Source organism: Erinaceus europaeus, chromosome 9 (genome assembly GCF_950295315.1).
Source record: "Erinaceus europaeus chromosome 9, mEriEur2.1, whole genome shotgun sequence".
Lineage (NCBI taxonomy): Eukaryota > Metazoa > Chordata > Mammalia > Eulipotyphla > Erinaceidae > Erinaceus > Erinaceus europaeus.
In genome coordinates, this window is record NC_080170.1 from 54048698 (window position 1) to 54065516 (window position 16819).

The window sequence follows — 16819 nt, forward strand, 5'->3', positions numbered from 1 at the left end:
CCCGACTCCCTGGCATATAACATCTTTTATTGACTTACCTGTGACTAGAATTAATCTGGTTCTAATAACACTTTCCACAAGGTATAGTTTAATAAGATTAGATGTTTCCAATAGATACAGACTTTATAGTATAGACTGTAGACTTCATAAAGCATAGGATGTAATAATACTCTTTATATTTAGATGAGGATTTAATTATGTAAAGGATTTTCTTTGTTAGAAAACACTTTTAGGGGGCTGAGGAGACAGCATAATGGTTATGCCAAAGACTTTCATACTGAGGCTTTAAGGTCTTCTCAGATTAAATACCCAGAGCAGTGCTTTGACCTCTCTGAGTATCTCTTTCATTAAAAATAAATTGCATATATGCCCTCAGATAGAATCTTTTATATATATTTGTTTTCCCTTTTGTTGCCCTTGTTGTTTAACATTGTTGTGGTCATTGATGTCATTGTTGTTGGATAGGACAGAGAGAAATGGAGAGAGGAGGGGAAGACAGAGAAGGGGAGAGGAAGACAGACACCCACAGACCTGCTTCACCGCTTGTGAAGTGACTCCCCTGCAGGTGCGGAGCTGGGAGCTCGAACAGGGATCCTTACACAGGTCCTTGCACTTTGCGTCACCTGCACTTAACCCACTGAGCCACCTCCCGACTCCCAGAATCTTTTTTCTTTTCAGTATTATCACCAGGGCTCAGTGTCTGCATAGCTCCTGGTAGCCATTTTTTTTCCTATTGAAAGAGGGTGGGGGAGAGAGAGAGAGAAAGAGAGAGAGAGACAGAGACAGAGACCGAGACCTACAGTACTACTTCACTACTCAAGAAACTTCCTCTCATACATATGGAGACCAGGGACCTGAACTTAGGTCCCTATGCATGGTAACATGTGTGTTATTTATTTATGTATATTATTTTACTTACTATTATATATTATCAATTATATAAACAATATTATACAATTAATTACATAAATATTACATACTATTTATATTCTTTAATATTGATTTATGTAATATAAGAGGGGTTCTATCAGAAATGCCACCACCACACCCTAGAATATGTTTTTTATAATGTTTATAGTTTATTTGATACTTTACACATGTTGGCATTTTCACTGACTGTACAATAGTTATGGTGGGAGGTTTTTATAATGCTTGTATTTTGGTATCCATCAAGACATGACTGCAAATTCATAACCACATGTATTTTCAAAGAGGAGAAAGTCTTAGAAAGGCACTTTCACCAAGATATGTCTTCGATGAAGCACTAAGGAATTTTAATTTTATTGATTTCTGTTCCTCAAGTACAGCTCTTTTTAATATTTTGTGGATTGAAGTGATAAACATATGTAATTTTTTCCTCCTGTAGAGAAGAGTTTGGAATTTTGGGTCACATACTTCTACCCTATATCACTGAGTCTTTTGTACAAGTAACCAATAAGTTATCTAATTTCTTTTTCCTAACATACTGGATATAGCTTTCTTAGGTGATTTTAATATCAGAGACCTTCTTACTTAGGTTATTGGTTTCATCTATGTTCTTGGGCCCTTGAGCTCATCTATAATACTGGGTTGTCAGAAATGTTTTGACACATTGTTATATAGAAAAAAATATGTCATGACTTTTTCAACAACCCAATTATTTTTCATTAATTTTTTGTTTTGTTTTGTGGGGGGCAGACATTGCCATTTGCAAGGACCTGGGTTCAAGTCCCACTCTCCACCTTCAGTGGGGATGTTTCACAAGCTGTGAAGCAGGTCTGCAGGTGTCTTGCTCTATACTCCCATCCCCTTAACTATATCTTTATTAGAAAGCAACTCCTCACCATCAGTTTTTTTTAAAAATTTATTTCTTTATTGGGGAATTAATGTTTTACATTCAACAGTAAATACAATAGTTTGTAAATACAATAGTTTGTACATGCATAACATTCCCCAGTTTCCCATTTAACAATACAACCCCCACTATGTCATTTATCGTCCTTCATGGACCTGTATTCTCCCCACCCACCCACCCCAGAGTCTTTTACTTGGTGGCAATATGCCAATTCCATTTCAGGTTCTACTTATGTTTTCTTTTCTGATCTTGTTTTTCAACTTCTGCCTGAGAGTGAGATCATCCCATATTCATCCTTCTGTTTCTGACTTATTTCACTCAACATGATATTTTCAAGGTCCATCCAAGATCGGCTGAAAATGGTGAAGTCACCATTTTTTACAGCTGAGTAGTATTCCATTGTGTATATATACCACAACTTGCTCAGCCACTCATCTGTTGTTGGACACCTGGGTTGCTTCCAGGTTTTGGCTATTACAAATTGTGCTGCCAAGAACATATGTGTACACAGATCTTTTTGGATGGGTGTGTTGGGTTCCTTAGGATATATACCCAGGAGAGGAATTGCAGGGTCATAGGGTAGGTCCATTTCTAGCCTTCTGAGAGTTCTCCAGACTGTTCTCCACAGAGGTTGGACCAGGTGACATTCCCACCAGCAGTGCAGGAGGGTTCCTTTGACCCCACACCCTCTCCAGCATTTGCTGCTGTTACCTTTTCTGATATATGATGTTCTCACAGGAGTGAAGTGATAGCTCATTGTTGTCTTGATTTGCATTTCTCTGACAATCAGAGACTTGGAGCATTTTTTCATGTGTTTCTCAGCCTTTTGGATCTCTTCTGTGGTGAATATTCTGTCCAAGTCCTCCCCCCATTTTTGGATGGGGTTATTTGTTGTCTTGTTGTTGAGTCTGGCAAGCTCTTTATATATGTTGGTTATTAAACTCTTACCTGATGTATGACATGTAAAGATCTTCTCCCATTCTGTGAGGGGTCTCTTGGTTTGGGTAGTGGTATGTTTTGCTGTGAAGAAGCTTTTTAATTTGATGTAGTCCCATAGGTTTATACTTGCCTTAGTCTTCTTTGTAATTGGATTCATTTCATTGAAGATGTCTTTAAAATTTATGTGGAAAAGAGTTCTGCCAATATTTTCCTCTAAGTATTTGATAGTTTGTAGTCTAACATCCAAGTCCTTGATCCACTTGGAGTTTACTTTTGTATTTGGTGAAATACAGTGATTCAGTTTCATTCTTCTGCATGTTTCAACCCATTGTTTCCAACACCATTTGTTGAAGAGACTCTGCTTTTTTTTTTTTTTAATAGTCTGGGCCCCTTTGTCAAAGATTAGATGTCCATACGTGTGGGGCCTCATTTCTGGGCTCTCAATTCTATTCCACTGGTCAGTGTGTCTATTCATGTTCCAGTACCAAGCAGTTTTGATGACAATGGCACTATAATACAGTTTGAGATCTGGGAGTGTGATGCCTGCAGTTCTGTTCTTTTTTCTCAAGATTGTTTTGGCAATTCTAGGTCTTTTCTGGTTCCAGATAAACATTTGTAGCATTTTTTCTATTCTCCTAAAAAATGTTCTTGGGATCGTGATGGGGATAGCATTAAATTTGTAGATGGCTCTGGGTAATATATTCATTTTACCATCAGTTTTTTTTCTGGGGACTTTACTCTCTTTTTTTTCATAATTTATTCAGTTATTGCATGTTCTATCTCTTCAATTATTGATTAGTATTCAGAGATAAAATTATATATCCATAATAATTTTATATCTTTCTCCTTAATTTTGTTCTATTGTTTCTTCTTAAAACACTCTTGTAGTCATTTGGACTGAAAACCTTTAGTCCTTTTCATAGTATACCAAGTGTAGTCCTGTTATTATTTGGAAATGTTTTGATGTTTTCCTTATTCTTCTTTTTCCTACTGTTACCACTAGCACTTGGGTATATAATTTCAAAAACCTTTCTTCTGATTTCTCTTTTTCTTTTCTTTATACCAGCCTACCAGTCAGTGCTATGTAGTAATGTTCTCCAAACACCATTTTTCATTAAGTGTTTTTCATTAAGCATCCCTTTTGACATTTCTTAGAAGAAAGCCTTTCTCATGAATTCTGTGTTGACATAAATTATTTAGATTATTGGTTATTAGCCTCTTGCCTGATGTATGGCATGTAAAGGTCTTCTCCCATTATGTGGGAAGTCTCTTTGTTTGGGTGGTGGTTTCTTTCACTGTGCAAAAGCTTTTTAATTTTATGTAGTCCCATTGGTTTATTTTTAATTTAGTTTTCTTTGTAATTGGATTCATATCATTGAAGTGGCACAGTGGGTTAAGTGCAAGGACTGGCATAAGCATCCTGGTTTGAGCCCCTGGCTTCCCACCTGCAGGGGAGTCACTTCACAGGTGGTGAAGTAGGTCTGCAGGTGTCTATCTTTCTCTCCCCCTCTGTCTTCCCCTCCTGTCTCCATTTCTGTCTGTCCTATCTAACAATGACGACAGAAGTAACAACAATAAAAAACAAGAGCAACTAAAGGGAAAATAAATAAATAAATATAAGGAAAAAATGCCTTTAAGGCGGGTCAGGCGGTAGTGCAGCAGGTTAAGCTCAGTGGGTGCGAGGTGCAAAGACTGGTGTGGGGATCCCAGTTCAAGCCCCAGCTCACCACCTGTAGGGGGGTCACTTCACAGGTGGTGAAACAGGTCTGCAGGTGTCTAACTTTCTCTGCCCCTCTCAGTCTTCCCCTCCTATCTCGTTTTCTCTCTGTCCTATCCAACAACAACATCAATAGCAATAATAATAACCACAACAATGATAAAACAACAAGGGCAACAAAAGGGAAAAAATAGCCTCCAGGAGCAGTGGATTCATGGTGCAGGCACCGAGCCCCAGCAATAACCCTGGAGGCAATAAATAAATAAATACCACAAAAAAAGATGCCTTTAAAATTTAGATGGAAGAGTTCTGCCAATATTTTCCTCTAGATATTTGATAGTTTCTGGTCTAACATATAAATCATCTAAGTCCTTGATCCATTTGGAATTTACTTTTGTGTTTGGTGAAATATAGTGGACCTTCCTTCCTTCCTTCCTTCCTTCCTTCCTTCCTTCCTTCCTTCCTTCCTTCCTTTCTAATTTTGTATTTTTTACCAGAGCACTCACTCTTCAGCTCTGGTTTATGGTGGTATGGGGGACTTAACTTGGGACTATGGAGCCTCAGGCATGAGAGTCTCTTTATATAACCATTATGTTATCGACCCCAACCCTTCTTCTGCATTTTTTGACCCAATTTTTCCAATACCATTTGTTGAAGAGACTCTCCTTTCCCCCATTTAATAGTTTGGGTATCTTTGTCAAAGATTAGATATTCATAGGTGTGGGGGGGAATTATTTATTTTATTATGCAACTGAACTGTGACCAGATATGAAGTTAAAGGTACAGATTTTCATATGTAACTGGATAACTAAAATAGTTTACATTCACTACAAATAGAACTATACCATTAATAAAACTTAAGTTAAAAATTTTAATGTGATAGTGTTTGCCAAATGTTTGTCCATAGTCAGATATTATCCATTGTGTCACTGTACATACATATTTTCCACATTATTCTGGTTGGAGAGTGTCTGAATTTCACCTGGACTATTGTGCTATGATTAACTAGTTGTCACTTTCTCTTCAGTCTTCCCAGAAACCTTTGTCTGCAGCCCTGATAGCCTTTACCCTTCAATCGGTACAAATGTATAGTCATGAAAACAGATCTCATTTTATTTCTCAGTTTGCTACAAGTAAAGCATCACCACTCATGCAAAACAAACTAACAAAAAAACACCACCTTCACTTGACTGCCCTAAAATAGTACATAAAATGCACAGTCAGGCACTGATACTTAGTAATTTGTAGTTTGTAAATGAGCATTCTGATAATTGAGGATATATGTGGGGTGTGATTTTTGGGGGTGGATGAGAAATGATAATGATTTTAGTTAACTTTGAAAAAAAAGAAATAAAGTTTTTATAAACAGTGACTAGAATCTCAAAAATCAGTCCTGGATGCCCAGAGTTCGTTAAAGAAATCATTCATCTATGGGATAAAAACCAAATTTGTCATGTTGATCTATGAGAATTTTAAGATTCCTTTTCAGCCTTTTCTTTCTTTTCTGGCTTCTTAGAATCCTGTGATCACACTTACTTTCCCAGATGCATGCCTTCCCTCTCTCTCTCTCTCTCTCTGCCGCTTTATCCTTATGATCTTGTCTTTCACAGCCCTCTTTTGAACTTTTGTATCTAGTACTTGGCATTTCACTGTTTTATATTAGTCTTAATTGATTTCCATGTTCTCCACATCACATGACTTAAGAGATAAAAAAACAAACAGAGAACAACAACAACCCCCCCCCCCCCGACAAAATAGTGCCTTAAGGGAGTCCGGTGGTAGCGCAGCAGCATAAGCCCAAAGTGCAAGGACCTGTGGAAGGATCCCGGTTTGAGCCCATCGGCTCCCCACCTGCAGGGGAGTAGCTTCACAAGCAGTGAAGTAGGTCTGCAGGTGTCTATCTTTCTCCCCTCCTCTCTCCATTTCTCTCTGTCTTATCCAACAATGATGACAATAATAATAATTACAACAATAAAGCAACAAGGGCAACAAAAGGGAATAAATAAATTACTTAAAAAAAAAAAACTTTAAGAAAAAAATAGTGCCTTAAAAGTTTGGTATCTCCTTCATTCCCATCCCATGTCCCTGACTAAGCACTAAGTGAATCAAATGTAAACTGTGAAGCAAAGTGTTAGAGATTTAGTTACTCTTACAAATATGTGATTTCTTCATCTAGAGTAACAGTTATTTTGATGTAGAAAACTTAAAAAATTTCTACTAAGAAACCACACGCCTTCAAAGCATTTTTGTACATGTTTGTATTTTCAGGTCTACTGGGAAAAATCCTCATGGCTATTCGAGATGCGGGTTTTGAAATCTCAGCTATGCAGATGGTGGGTAATTTGTACAATGACTCAGCATTTATTGAGGAATTTTGTGTGTGTGTCTGTATGTATGTAATAGTTTTAAAATACCTTTAATACTGGATTTTTCTCTGTCTTATGAATTAGACACATTAAAAATGAAAAGATAAAAAAATGAAAAGACAAGTTTACTGAATTGAGTAACTTTATATAGTCATGTTTTTAAATGATTTTACACATAAACTCTTTGCCTGAAAGAATCAGTATTCAAAGGATATAACTAATTTAAGCTTATAATGTGATATATAGTAATTATATAATTAATATATTAGTATATACAGGTTTGTACACTTTCTGAACCTCTAGGTGCAAAACAAATATAGACCTAATATGTATTTAGTCCTCAAACAGAAATTAGAATTAAGCCAAGTAATTATGATGAGTTTTCTGTTATCTGGGTTCAGAACTAAGATGAAGGAAAAAGTATCAGCTCAGATTTTTTCTTTTTCTTTTTTAATTTTATTAAAAACTTAATACTAATTTACAAAATTTTAATATAACAGGGGTATAATTCTGCAACATTCCCAACACTAGAGTTCTATCTCTCCATTCCCTCCATTGGAAGTTACAGTAGGTCTTCCAAGGTTGAGGATACGGATTGACTATTATTTCTATAACTATCTCTCTCTGCATATATATATTTGCCCCCTTTTTTTCCCTATGGTTCTTCCCTCTCTTCCCTTCCAAGTCATACCCACACCTATTACTACATCTGAATCTCCTTTTTTTCCTCTTCTAAGTCCTGATGGAGTTGGAATTCAGAACCCTCTGGTAATCTTTTTTTTTTTTAATATTTATTTTTTTATCCCCTTTTGTTGCCCTTGTTGTTTTTTATTGTTGTAGTTATTATTGTTGTCATTGGATAGGACAGAGAGAAATGGAGAGAGGAGGGGAAGACAGAGAGGAGGAGAGAAAGATAAGACACCTGCAGACCTGCTTCACCGCCTGTGAAGCGACTCCCCTGCAGGTGGGGAGCCGGGGTTTGAACCGGGATCCTTATGCTGGTCCTTGTGATTTGTGCCACCTGCGCTTAACCCACTGTGCTACAGCCCGACTCCCTCTGGTAATCTTCTATCACTTCTCCCCCTCTGGGAGTATGGACCAAAATTACTTTGGGGGTGCAGAAGGTGAGAATGCTGGCTTCTGTAATTGCTTCTCTTCTGGACATGGGCATTGGCAGATAGATCCATACCCTCAACCTGCTTCTGTCTTTCCCTAGTGAGGTAGGGCTCTGTAGAGGTGTGGTTCTGGGACACATTGGCTAGGTCTGCCCGGGGAAGTCAGGGTAGAATCATGATAGTGTCTGCAATTTGGTGGCTGAAAGGCAGTAAGATGTAAAACAGGGCAAAATGATTAATGAACAGGAACAAAAAAGTAGTAATAGAGCAGATGAGAATAGGGATCTTAAGGTAGACAGAGAAAATCTATTTTAGGCATATTCCTAGGGGACTATGACTTTGACAGTTTTTGCTTGAGTTTGACAGCTAAAATGCAGGTAGTCAAAAACATTGTCTGGAAAGATGGTATCAGAGTTGAGACTAGTGCTAGAAAGTTGGGTTAGAGCTGAGAGTAACTCCCAGACTTGAAGAAAATATATTAATAAAAATTAACTATTTACCCCATCCACATTACCTAGAGCGTGTGTGTGTGTGTGTGTGTGTGTGTGTGTGTGTGTGTGTGTGTATGTGTATCACAGAAGCCTGTGTAACCTCCTGAGTCCCTATCTATCTGAGCTTGCAGTACATGGTCACAGCTGGGAGTATTCTAGGCTACACTCATTTCAAGACCGATCTTCCTCAAGTGGCAGGGTAGGATGACCCAGCCTCCCTTTGGAGAGTAGGGCTTTGGATTTTTTTCTTGACCTGAGTCTTTTCTTGGTGTCTGAACTTTCTCTCAGGAAAAGAGGATACAATTATGAAATCAAGGTTCTTTTTCTTTAATAGAGATATTTCCTATGTAAGTAGATTCAGCTAGTTTGAATTATTGTTGAATAAGAAGTAATTACTTAGTAATCTTCAGTCCTCTTAGACAACAAAGAAGCAGAGGGAAGGAGAACAGGTAAAATTGCAAATTCCAAAGCTATTAAGAAAAGAAAAAAAAGAACAGGGTTTTGGTTCTTGAGATCCTAGAATTTAAAGTTTATATCTAACTAGATTTGAATCCAACCTGAATAAGAATCAAGCTTTAGGGTGGAAAGAGATATATTTCATAATGATTATGTAAAGAGAATCTCATGCCAGAGGTTCCAAGGTCCTAGTTCAATCCCAGGTATCATCATATGCCAGAGGTGAGCAGTGCTCTGGTTAAAAAATAACAATAAATAAGGAGAAATAAGAAACAAGCTTTGTAGACATTTTTTTTTTTACAAAATTTATTAGTGTTTTGGTAATGGTTTAGAGCATTATAATTTTATAGTTCCACACTGTACCCACCACCAAAATTCTGTGTCCCTCCACACCACCTCCCAAACTTCTCACAGTTTTAAAGACAGTTTGATTACTTTTTCTTCCTCTTTTTCTTTTTTAAAGTGCATGTGTTTTCATTGTCTGTATTCCACATATGAGCCAAACCATCTGGTAGTTGTCTTTCACTTAAACATAATAACCTCTAGTTCATCTATTTTGTCCTAGAGGATACAATATATTTTTAATTCCAGGACAGAATTCCACTGAGTATAACTTATCATAAAGTCCTTATCCAGTCATTCCTTGATGTACATTTAGTTTACTTCCACTCCTTGGCTAGTTTGAATAATGCAGCTATAAACACAGGGATGAATGTGACCTTTTGAATTAGTCTTTCATGTACTCAGGGTATATACTTAGGAACAGTGTTGCTGGATCATAAAGTATAGGACTCTGTTTAAATTATTATTATTATTTTTGCTTCCAGGGTTATTTCTGGGGCTTGGTGCCTGTACCATGAATCCTCTGCTCCTGGAGGCCATTTTTCCCATTTTTGTTGCTGTTGTTGCATTTTTTTAATTATTGCTACTGTTGTTATAGCTACTGTTGTTTGGACAAAACAGAGAGAAATGGATAGAGGAGAGGAAGACAAAGACAGGGAAAGAAAGATAGACACCTGCAGACCTGCTTCACCGCCTGTGAAGCCACTACCCTGCAGGTGGGGAGCCAAACCAGATCCTTACACCTGTCCTTGCGCTTTGTGCCATGTGCATTTAACCCACCGCACTACTGCCTAGCTCCCTGTTTAAATTATTTTTATTTTTTAGCATTTTATTTATTCCCTTTTGTTGCCCTTGTTGTTTTATTGTTGTAGTTATTATTGCTGTTGTTGTTGTTGGATAGGACAGAGAGAAGGGGAAGACAGGGGGGATAAGAAAGATAATCACCTACAGATCTGCTTCACCGTTTGTGAAGCAACTCCCCTGCAGGTGGGGAGCCGGGGCTCTAACCGGGACCCTTAGGCCGGTCCTTGTGCTTCAAGCCATGTGTGCTTAACCTGCTGTGCTACAGCACGACTCCCTAAATTATTTTTTAAAGTCACCTCTTTTTTATATTATAATTGGATAGAGACAGAGAAAAATTGAGAGGGGAGGGGGAAATAGAGAGGAAGAGAGACACCTGCAGCCCTGATTCACCACTTGTGAAGCTTTCCCCCTACAATAAGGACTAGGGGCATGGACCCGAGTCCTTGCACACTGTAATGTGAACACTTAACCACCACCTTGTACCCTAGGATTCTCCACACTATTTTCCATAGGGGCTACACTATTTCCACCAATAGTGTGCCAGAATTGCTTTTTCTCCACATCCTCACCAACATTTGTCATTTTCTGTTTTGTTGATGTAGGTCATTCTCAAAGTGTGAAGTGGAATTATAGGTGCATCTTCTAAACATACTCTAACAAATTTGATACACAATGTACTCAGAGAAAATATGCATTTTTATTATTGATGGACTTACCTTTTTTAAAAATATTTTTTTATTTAATCTTTTAATGAGAAAGAGATATACAGAGAGAAAGAACAGAGCACCGTACAGCTCTGGCTTATGGTGGTGACAGGGATTGAACTTGGAACTTAGGAGCCTCAGGTATGTGTCTTTAGCATAACCACTAGGCTGTCTTCCAGCCTGATGGGCTCATCTTTAAAAGATTCTCCCTTCAAAAAGTATTTAATTTTTACTTGTTTAACTTACACTTGTTTATATTATGTTGGTTGACTTTTTTTTGTGTGTGTGCAGTTCAACATGGATCGGGTTAATGTTGAAGAGTTTTATGAAGTTTATAAAGGAGTAGTGTCTGAGTATAAAGTAAGTATCAAAGTGAATGTAAAACATGGGTACTGAAAACATTTTGTGTATCCCAAATTTTGGGATTCTCAGTTTTTATTCATAATCACAAAAATGTCACAGTTTTGTTTAAACTTTTAAAAAATATTTTCCATTATCTTTATTTATTGGGTAGAGACAGGCAGAAAGAGAAGGGGGAGATAGAGAAGGAGAGACAGACACACCTGCAGCTTTACTTCACCACTTTTGAAGCTTCCTCCCCTGCAGGTGGGGATTGGGAGCTTGAAACCGGGTCCTTGTGATGACTTAGCAGAACAAATGTAGGGTTCTCTTGTCCCTTTCTCAAGGGCCATAGTTTAAAAACACCAAAGATCCACAGAACTGTTGCTTCATACATATTGTTTAGTTTGAGATGTTAAACAAGAAAATAGAAAAACAAACAAAACTCTAGATGTTCCAGGAGTGGGAGAAATACAGATTTTAAAGAGAATGTGGATGGTTCCTTGCTGTCTTAGAGTTTAAGAAGGCAGTAGATAATAATTATTATAACCAAGTTATTTGGGAGCTGGTTTACTTTGAAAATCCCATGGATAGAATTTACTATACCATACAAGACTTCACCATGATTTGTGTCATTTAATGCTATTTACAAATAACTATATCTTAGCTACTGGTTTCTTCTGGTCTCCCTGGTCTAAGATGATAGGGGTTTAATATTTAAAAAAAAGTTATTATAAATGTATTTAACAATTTAAGTCCAGTGTCAGAATTCAATCAGTTTACAAATTTGAAATATTTAAGTGCTTAAACTAAAGGAATGTATATTCAGAGCTGAAATTCATGCATTTAAAGAACTCAAGACAGTCCATCTGTTTCCCCTCTTATATTGAATGGTGATATATAAGACTATAAGTTACTAGGAGTACATAGTAATGTCATTCCCACCACCAAAGGTCTGTGTCCCTACCCCCACCCACCAACAGTAGATCTGAAAATCTACCCTCCCCACCCACCCCCAGAGTCTTTTACTTTGGTGCTATACTCCAAACCCAGTCAAATTCTGTTTTTCTTTCCTTTCTATTCTTCTTTCTCAACTTCTGTTTATGAGTGGGATCATCCCATACTAATCTTTCTCTTCCACTTAACTAAACAAGCTCTATCCAAGATGGATCAAAGAAGGTAAATTCACTATTCTTAATAGCTGAGTAGTATTCCATTGTGTATTTATGCTACAGCTTTCTCAGCCACTCATCTGTTGTTGGACACCTGAGTTGATTTGGCTATTACAAATGTGCTGCTATGAACAAAGGTATACACATGCCTTTTTGGATGGGTATATTTGCTCCTTAGGATACCCCTAGGAGAGGAATTACTGGGTCATAAGGCAAGGTCCATTTCTAGCCTTGTGAGGGTTCTTTAGACTGTTCTCCACAGGGGTTGGACCAATTTACATTCCCACCAGCAGTGCAGGAGGGCTCCTTTGTCCCCACAAGCTCTTCAGCATTTGTTGCTACTACCTTCTCTCATGTATGACATTTTCACAGAACCTTATACCACTAGGGAAAGATAGAGACAGGCTGAGGGTATGCATCAGCCTGCCAACATCCATGTTCAGCAGAGAAGCAATTACAGAAGCCAGAGCTTCCACTTTCTGCACCCCATAAATAATTTTGGTCCATACTCCAGTTTCCAGTGGAGGGCATGGATACAGAACTCTGGTGGTGGGAATTATGTATAGTTGTACCCCACTTGTCCTACAGTCTTGTTAATCACTATTAAATCACTAATTAAAAAAAGAAAACTTAAAAAAAAAAGAAAATTGAGTTTGGTGTCAATCTTCTTTCTCTTGCTAGCATAGACAGGGCTTTCTACTGTTGCCTTGGTCCTTGGTCTTAGAATCTGCTACTTCTGCCCAAGAGATAACCCAAATAGTTTTACTCTATATACTCAAAAGGAAAAGTAACCTGTTAAGCTTGTTGCTACGAATTACTATGGGAAAGTTTGATTAACTATAAAAGGGCAAGCACCACTGTGCTCAGGATCCAGTCTTTTGTGGCCAGGTATCTGGAGTCTGATTGGGTCTGCCAGTCTTCCTCGTGCAGTAGAGAAGGTTGACCCAGCCTCCCTTCGTAGAGTGGGGCAGTTTCTACCACTGTTGTTCTACATTGAGGACAAGGTCCTGTGGAATCCCACAAAAGGGTTTATGATGTTCTGAGGGAGATGACCAGTGATGGTGTAGAGAAGGGATCTGTTAAAGGTCTAGGCCCATTGTATCTGTGTGGTAATCCCAGGGTTCCGTGACTTCCCTAGGTAGGCAACCTCTACAATGAGTCCTGGAACCCAACCTCCCCATAGTCCAACCCCACTAGGGAGTGATAGATACAGTCTGGGGGTATGGATCGACCTGTCAATGCTTATGACAGCAGCGAAGCAATTACAGAAGCCAGACCTTCCACCTTCCGCACCCCCATAAAGATCTTTGGTCCATACTCCCAGAGGGATAAAGAATAGGGAAGCTTCTAGTGGAAGGAAAGGGATGTGAAACTCTGGTAGTGGAAATTGTATGGAATCGTAACCCTCTTATTCCACAATCTTGTAAGTCATTATTAAATCACTAATAAAAAATAAATTTTAAAAATTAAAAAAATAAACACTGCTTCCTGTGTTAAAAAACAAAACAAAACAAAACATAAAAGTAAATATGCTTCCTGTTCTTCCTCATTGATGGCAACTCATTAGGAATTTTGAATTATCTTAGCAGGAACACTTTGTTCCTCTTTTTTTAATTTTTTAATATTTACTTATTCCCTTTTGTTGCCCTTTTTTTATTGTTGTGGTTATGATTGCTGTTATTGATGTTGTCGTTGTTGGCTAGGACAGAGAGAAATGGAGAGAGGAGGGGAAGATAGAGAGGAGGAGAGAAAGATAGACACTTGCAGACCTGCTTCACCACTTGTGAAGCGACTCCCCTGCAGGTGGGGAGCTGGGGGCTCGAAAAGGGATCCTTATGCTGGTCCTTGCCTTTGCACCACTTGCGCTTAACCACTGCGCTATTGCCCAATTCCCATCCTCTTTTTTATCATCATGGTTATTGACAGAACTTGGTACATACACAGTGACTATACCACTCCTGGCAAGTGTTACTACTACTACTACTACTACTACTACTACTACTACTACTACTACTACTACTACTACTACTACTACTATGAAGAGAGGAAGAAAGAGAGAGAGAGACAGACACCTGCAGCATTGGAGACACTGCTCCACTATTCAGGAAGCTTCCCTTCTGTAGACTAGGTCTGGGGGTTTGAACACTTGACTTGTCCTTGGCATGGTTGCATGTGTGCTCCAACAGGTGTGCTATCACTCAGCCCTACTGGGAGGAACAGTTTAGAATTTGTACCTTTATCAGTGTTCATCTGACAGCACATAGGTATCTGTTAAGGAGAAAGAACCCTTTGGAAAGATAGTGTACTCAAAGCTTATTTCCAATAACCTAAGTGTCAAGTTATAAAACATTAAAATTTTGGTAGTGGTAGAAATGGAGATGAGGGAGCTATGTAGAATGTTGTGGGTCCCCCCCCCCCAGGAAAAATAGGCATCATTTGAGAACTGTCTTGTATATGAGGTGCAGATGGGTAAGAAGTCAATTACCAACTTTAGATGCTAGTGATTGGTACATGTGAAAGAGGAGGAGTGGATTATCCCATTTTCTATATCACATATTACAGGAGATGGTGACAGAAATGTATTCTGGACCTTGTGTAGCACTGGAGATTCAACAGACTAATCCTACCAAGACATTTAGAGAATTCTGTGGGCCTGCCGATCCTGTAAGTTATAATTTACAATACTAAAGCTTGTTTTCTCTATTGACTGGATACTTTAACAAGTTTGATATATTTAGTCTGTTCATTTAATATAATATGAAAGTGAATAGGCAATTATTTTCAAAGTATCTTACATTGTTTTTCTGTAATATTTAATGAAAAAAAAAAGGAAAATCTTGGGGGCCAGAAGATAACTCAATTGCTAGAGTGTACACTTTCCCATGTGCAAGGATCTGAGTTTGATTCCCTGGCCACCACATGGGAGCACCATACAAAGTGGAAACTTGATGAGTAGTGGAACAGTGTTGTGGTGTTTCTCTTATTTCTCTGAAAAAGTCCTCTGGGAATGGAGAACTGTGCGGGCCAAGTTCCAGCAATAAACTTGGTGACCAAGAAAAACTTAAAAGTGAAATTTTTGGGAGTCGGGTGGTAGTGCAGCAGGTTAAGTGCAGGTGGCGCAAAGTACAAGGACCAGTGTAAGGATCCTGGTTTGAGCCCCTGGCTCCCTACCTACAGGGGAGTCGCTTCACAGGCTGTGAAGCAGGTCTGCAGGTGTGTCTATCTTTCTCTCTCCCTCTCTGTCTTCCCCTCCTCTCTCTGCATTTCTCTCTGTCCTATCCAACAACAACATCAATAATAACTACAACAATAAAAAAACAACAAGGGCAACAAAAGGGAATAAATAAATATATATATTTTTTAAAGTGAAAATTTTATTAGGGTAGTGAGCATTTAGGGCTGGTGATAATAGCTCCTTGGGCAATGTGTTTTTTTGCCATGTACACAACCCAGACCGCACTGCACTGAAGGAAGCTTTGGTGATGTAGTCTCCTCCTCCCCTGCCCTACCCCTCTACCCCCATACCCCTCTGTTTTTCTGTCTCTGTAAAAACTGGGCATTTATTGTGGCATTTACTTTTGTGATTTCCTCTTGATAAAATTTGCTTAGGAAGGGGGCCGGGTGGTGGTGCACCTGATTGAGCATACATGTTATAATGCACAAGGACCCAGGTTCAGGTCTCCAGTCCCCACCTGTGGGGGGAAAGCTTCACAAGGGGTGAAGCAGAGCTGCAGGTGTCTCTCTGTCTCTCTCCCTCTCTATCCCCCCTTCCCTCTTGATTTCTGGCTGTCTCTATCCAATAAATAAAGATAATAAAAAAATTTAAATTTACTTAGGTAAATAAATTTATCAGGATGTGACAGAAGTCATCTAATGTGTTATACTTTTTTAGTTATTATTACACATTTACCATCAAGGATGTCTCTGTGGCCTAGTGCCTTCACCACTCTACTCTTTCCAGAGTTTTATTTATTTATTTTTTTAAAGAGAGGATGAGAGAGACAAAGAGGAGAAGGGGAGAGAAGCAGAGAGGAGAGGCATCTGCGGCACTACTTACCACTCAGGAAACTTCCTCCCTGCAGGCGAAGACTAGGAGGGAACTGAGCTCTGGTCCTCACACAGGGTAATGTGTACATCCTACTGGATGAGCCACTACCAAGGCCCATTATTGTCCTCTAACAAAGGAAACCTATGAGTACAGCTCATGATGTAAAGAGTATTATGTGATGGTCTCAAATCAGATACATAATATCTGTTTGGGACTTTTGTGAAAATTGAAGAGGATTTTGTTTTTGTTTTTGTTTTTTTGTTGTTGTTTCATCAATTTAGTTTTATTTTTTCAGAATTTTTTAAAAGATTAAAAAAATATTTATTATTTCCTTTTGGTACCCTTGTTGTAGTTATTATTGTTGTTATTGATATCATTGTTGTTGGATAGGACAGAGAGAAATGGAGAGAGGAGGGGAAGACAGAGGGGGAGAGAAAGATAGACACCTGCAGACCTGCTTCACCGCCTGTGAAGCGACTCCCCTGCAGGTAG

The 16819-nt window shown here is 38.5% G+C and overlaps 1 protein-coding gene across 4 annotated transcripts in view; it reads left to right on the top strand.

The window, feature by feature from the left end:
- NME7 (NME/NM23 family member 7) overlaps positions 1–16819 on the top strand; it is a 157742-nt gene that overhangs the window by 72248 nt on the left and 68675 nt on the right. For 2 of the 4 annotated variants that reach the window (XM_007531790.3, XM_060197949.1), the window contains exons 8-10: positions 6759–6823; positions 11060–11128; positions 14842–14943. In XM_007531790.3, coding sequence (XP_007531852.2) covers positions 6759–6823; positions 11060–11128; positions 14842–14943 — 236 coding nt within the window. The remainder of the gene's footprint in view (positions 1–6758; positions 6824–11059; positions 11129–14841; positions 14944–16819) is intronic. The other 2 variants (XM_060197948.1, XM_060197947.1) reach the window with 2 other exon arrangements.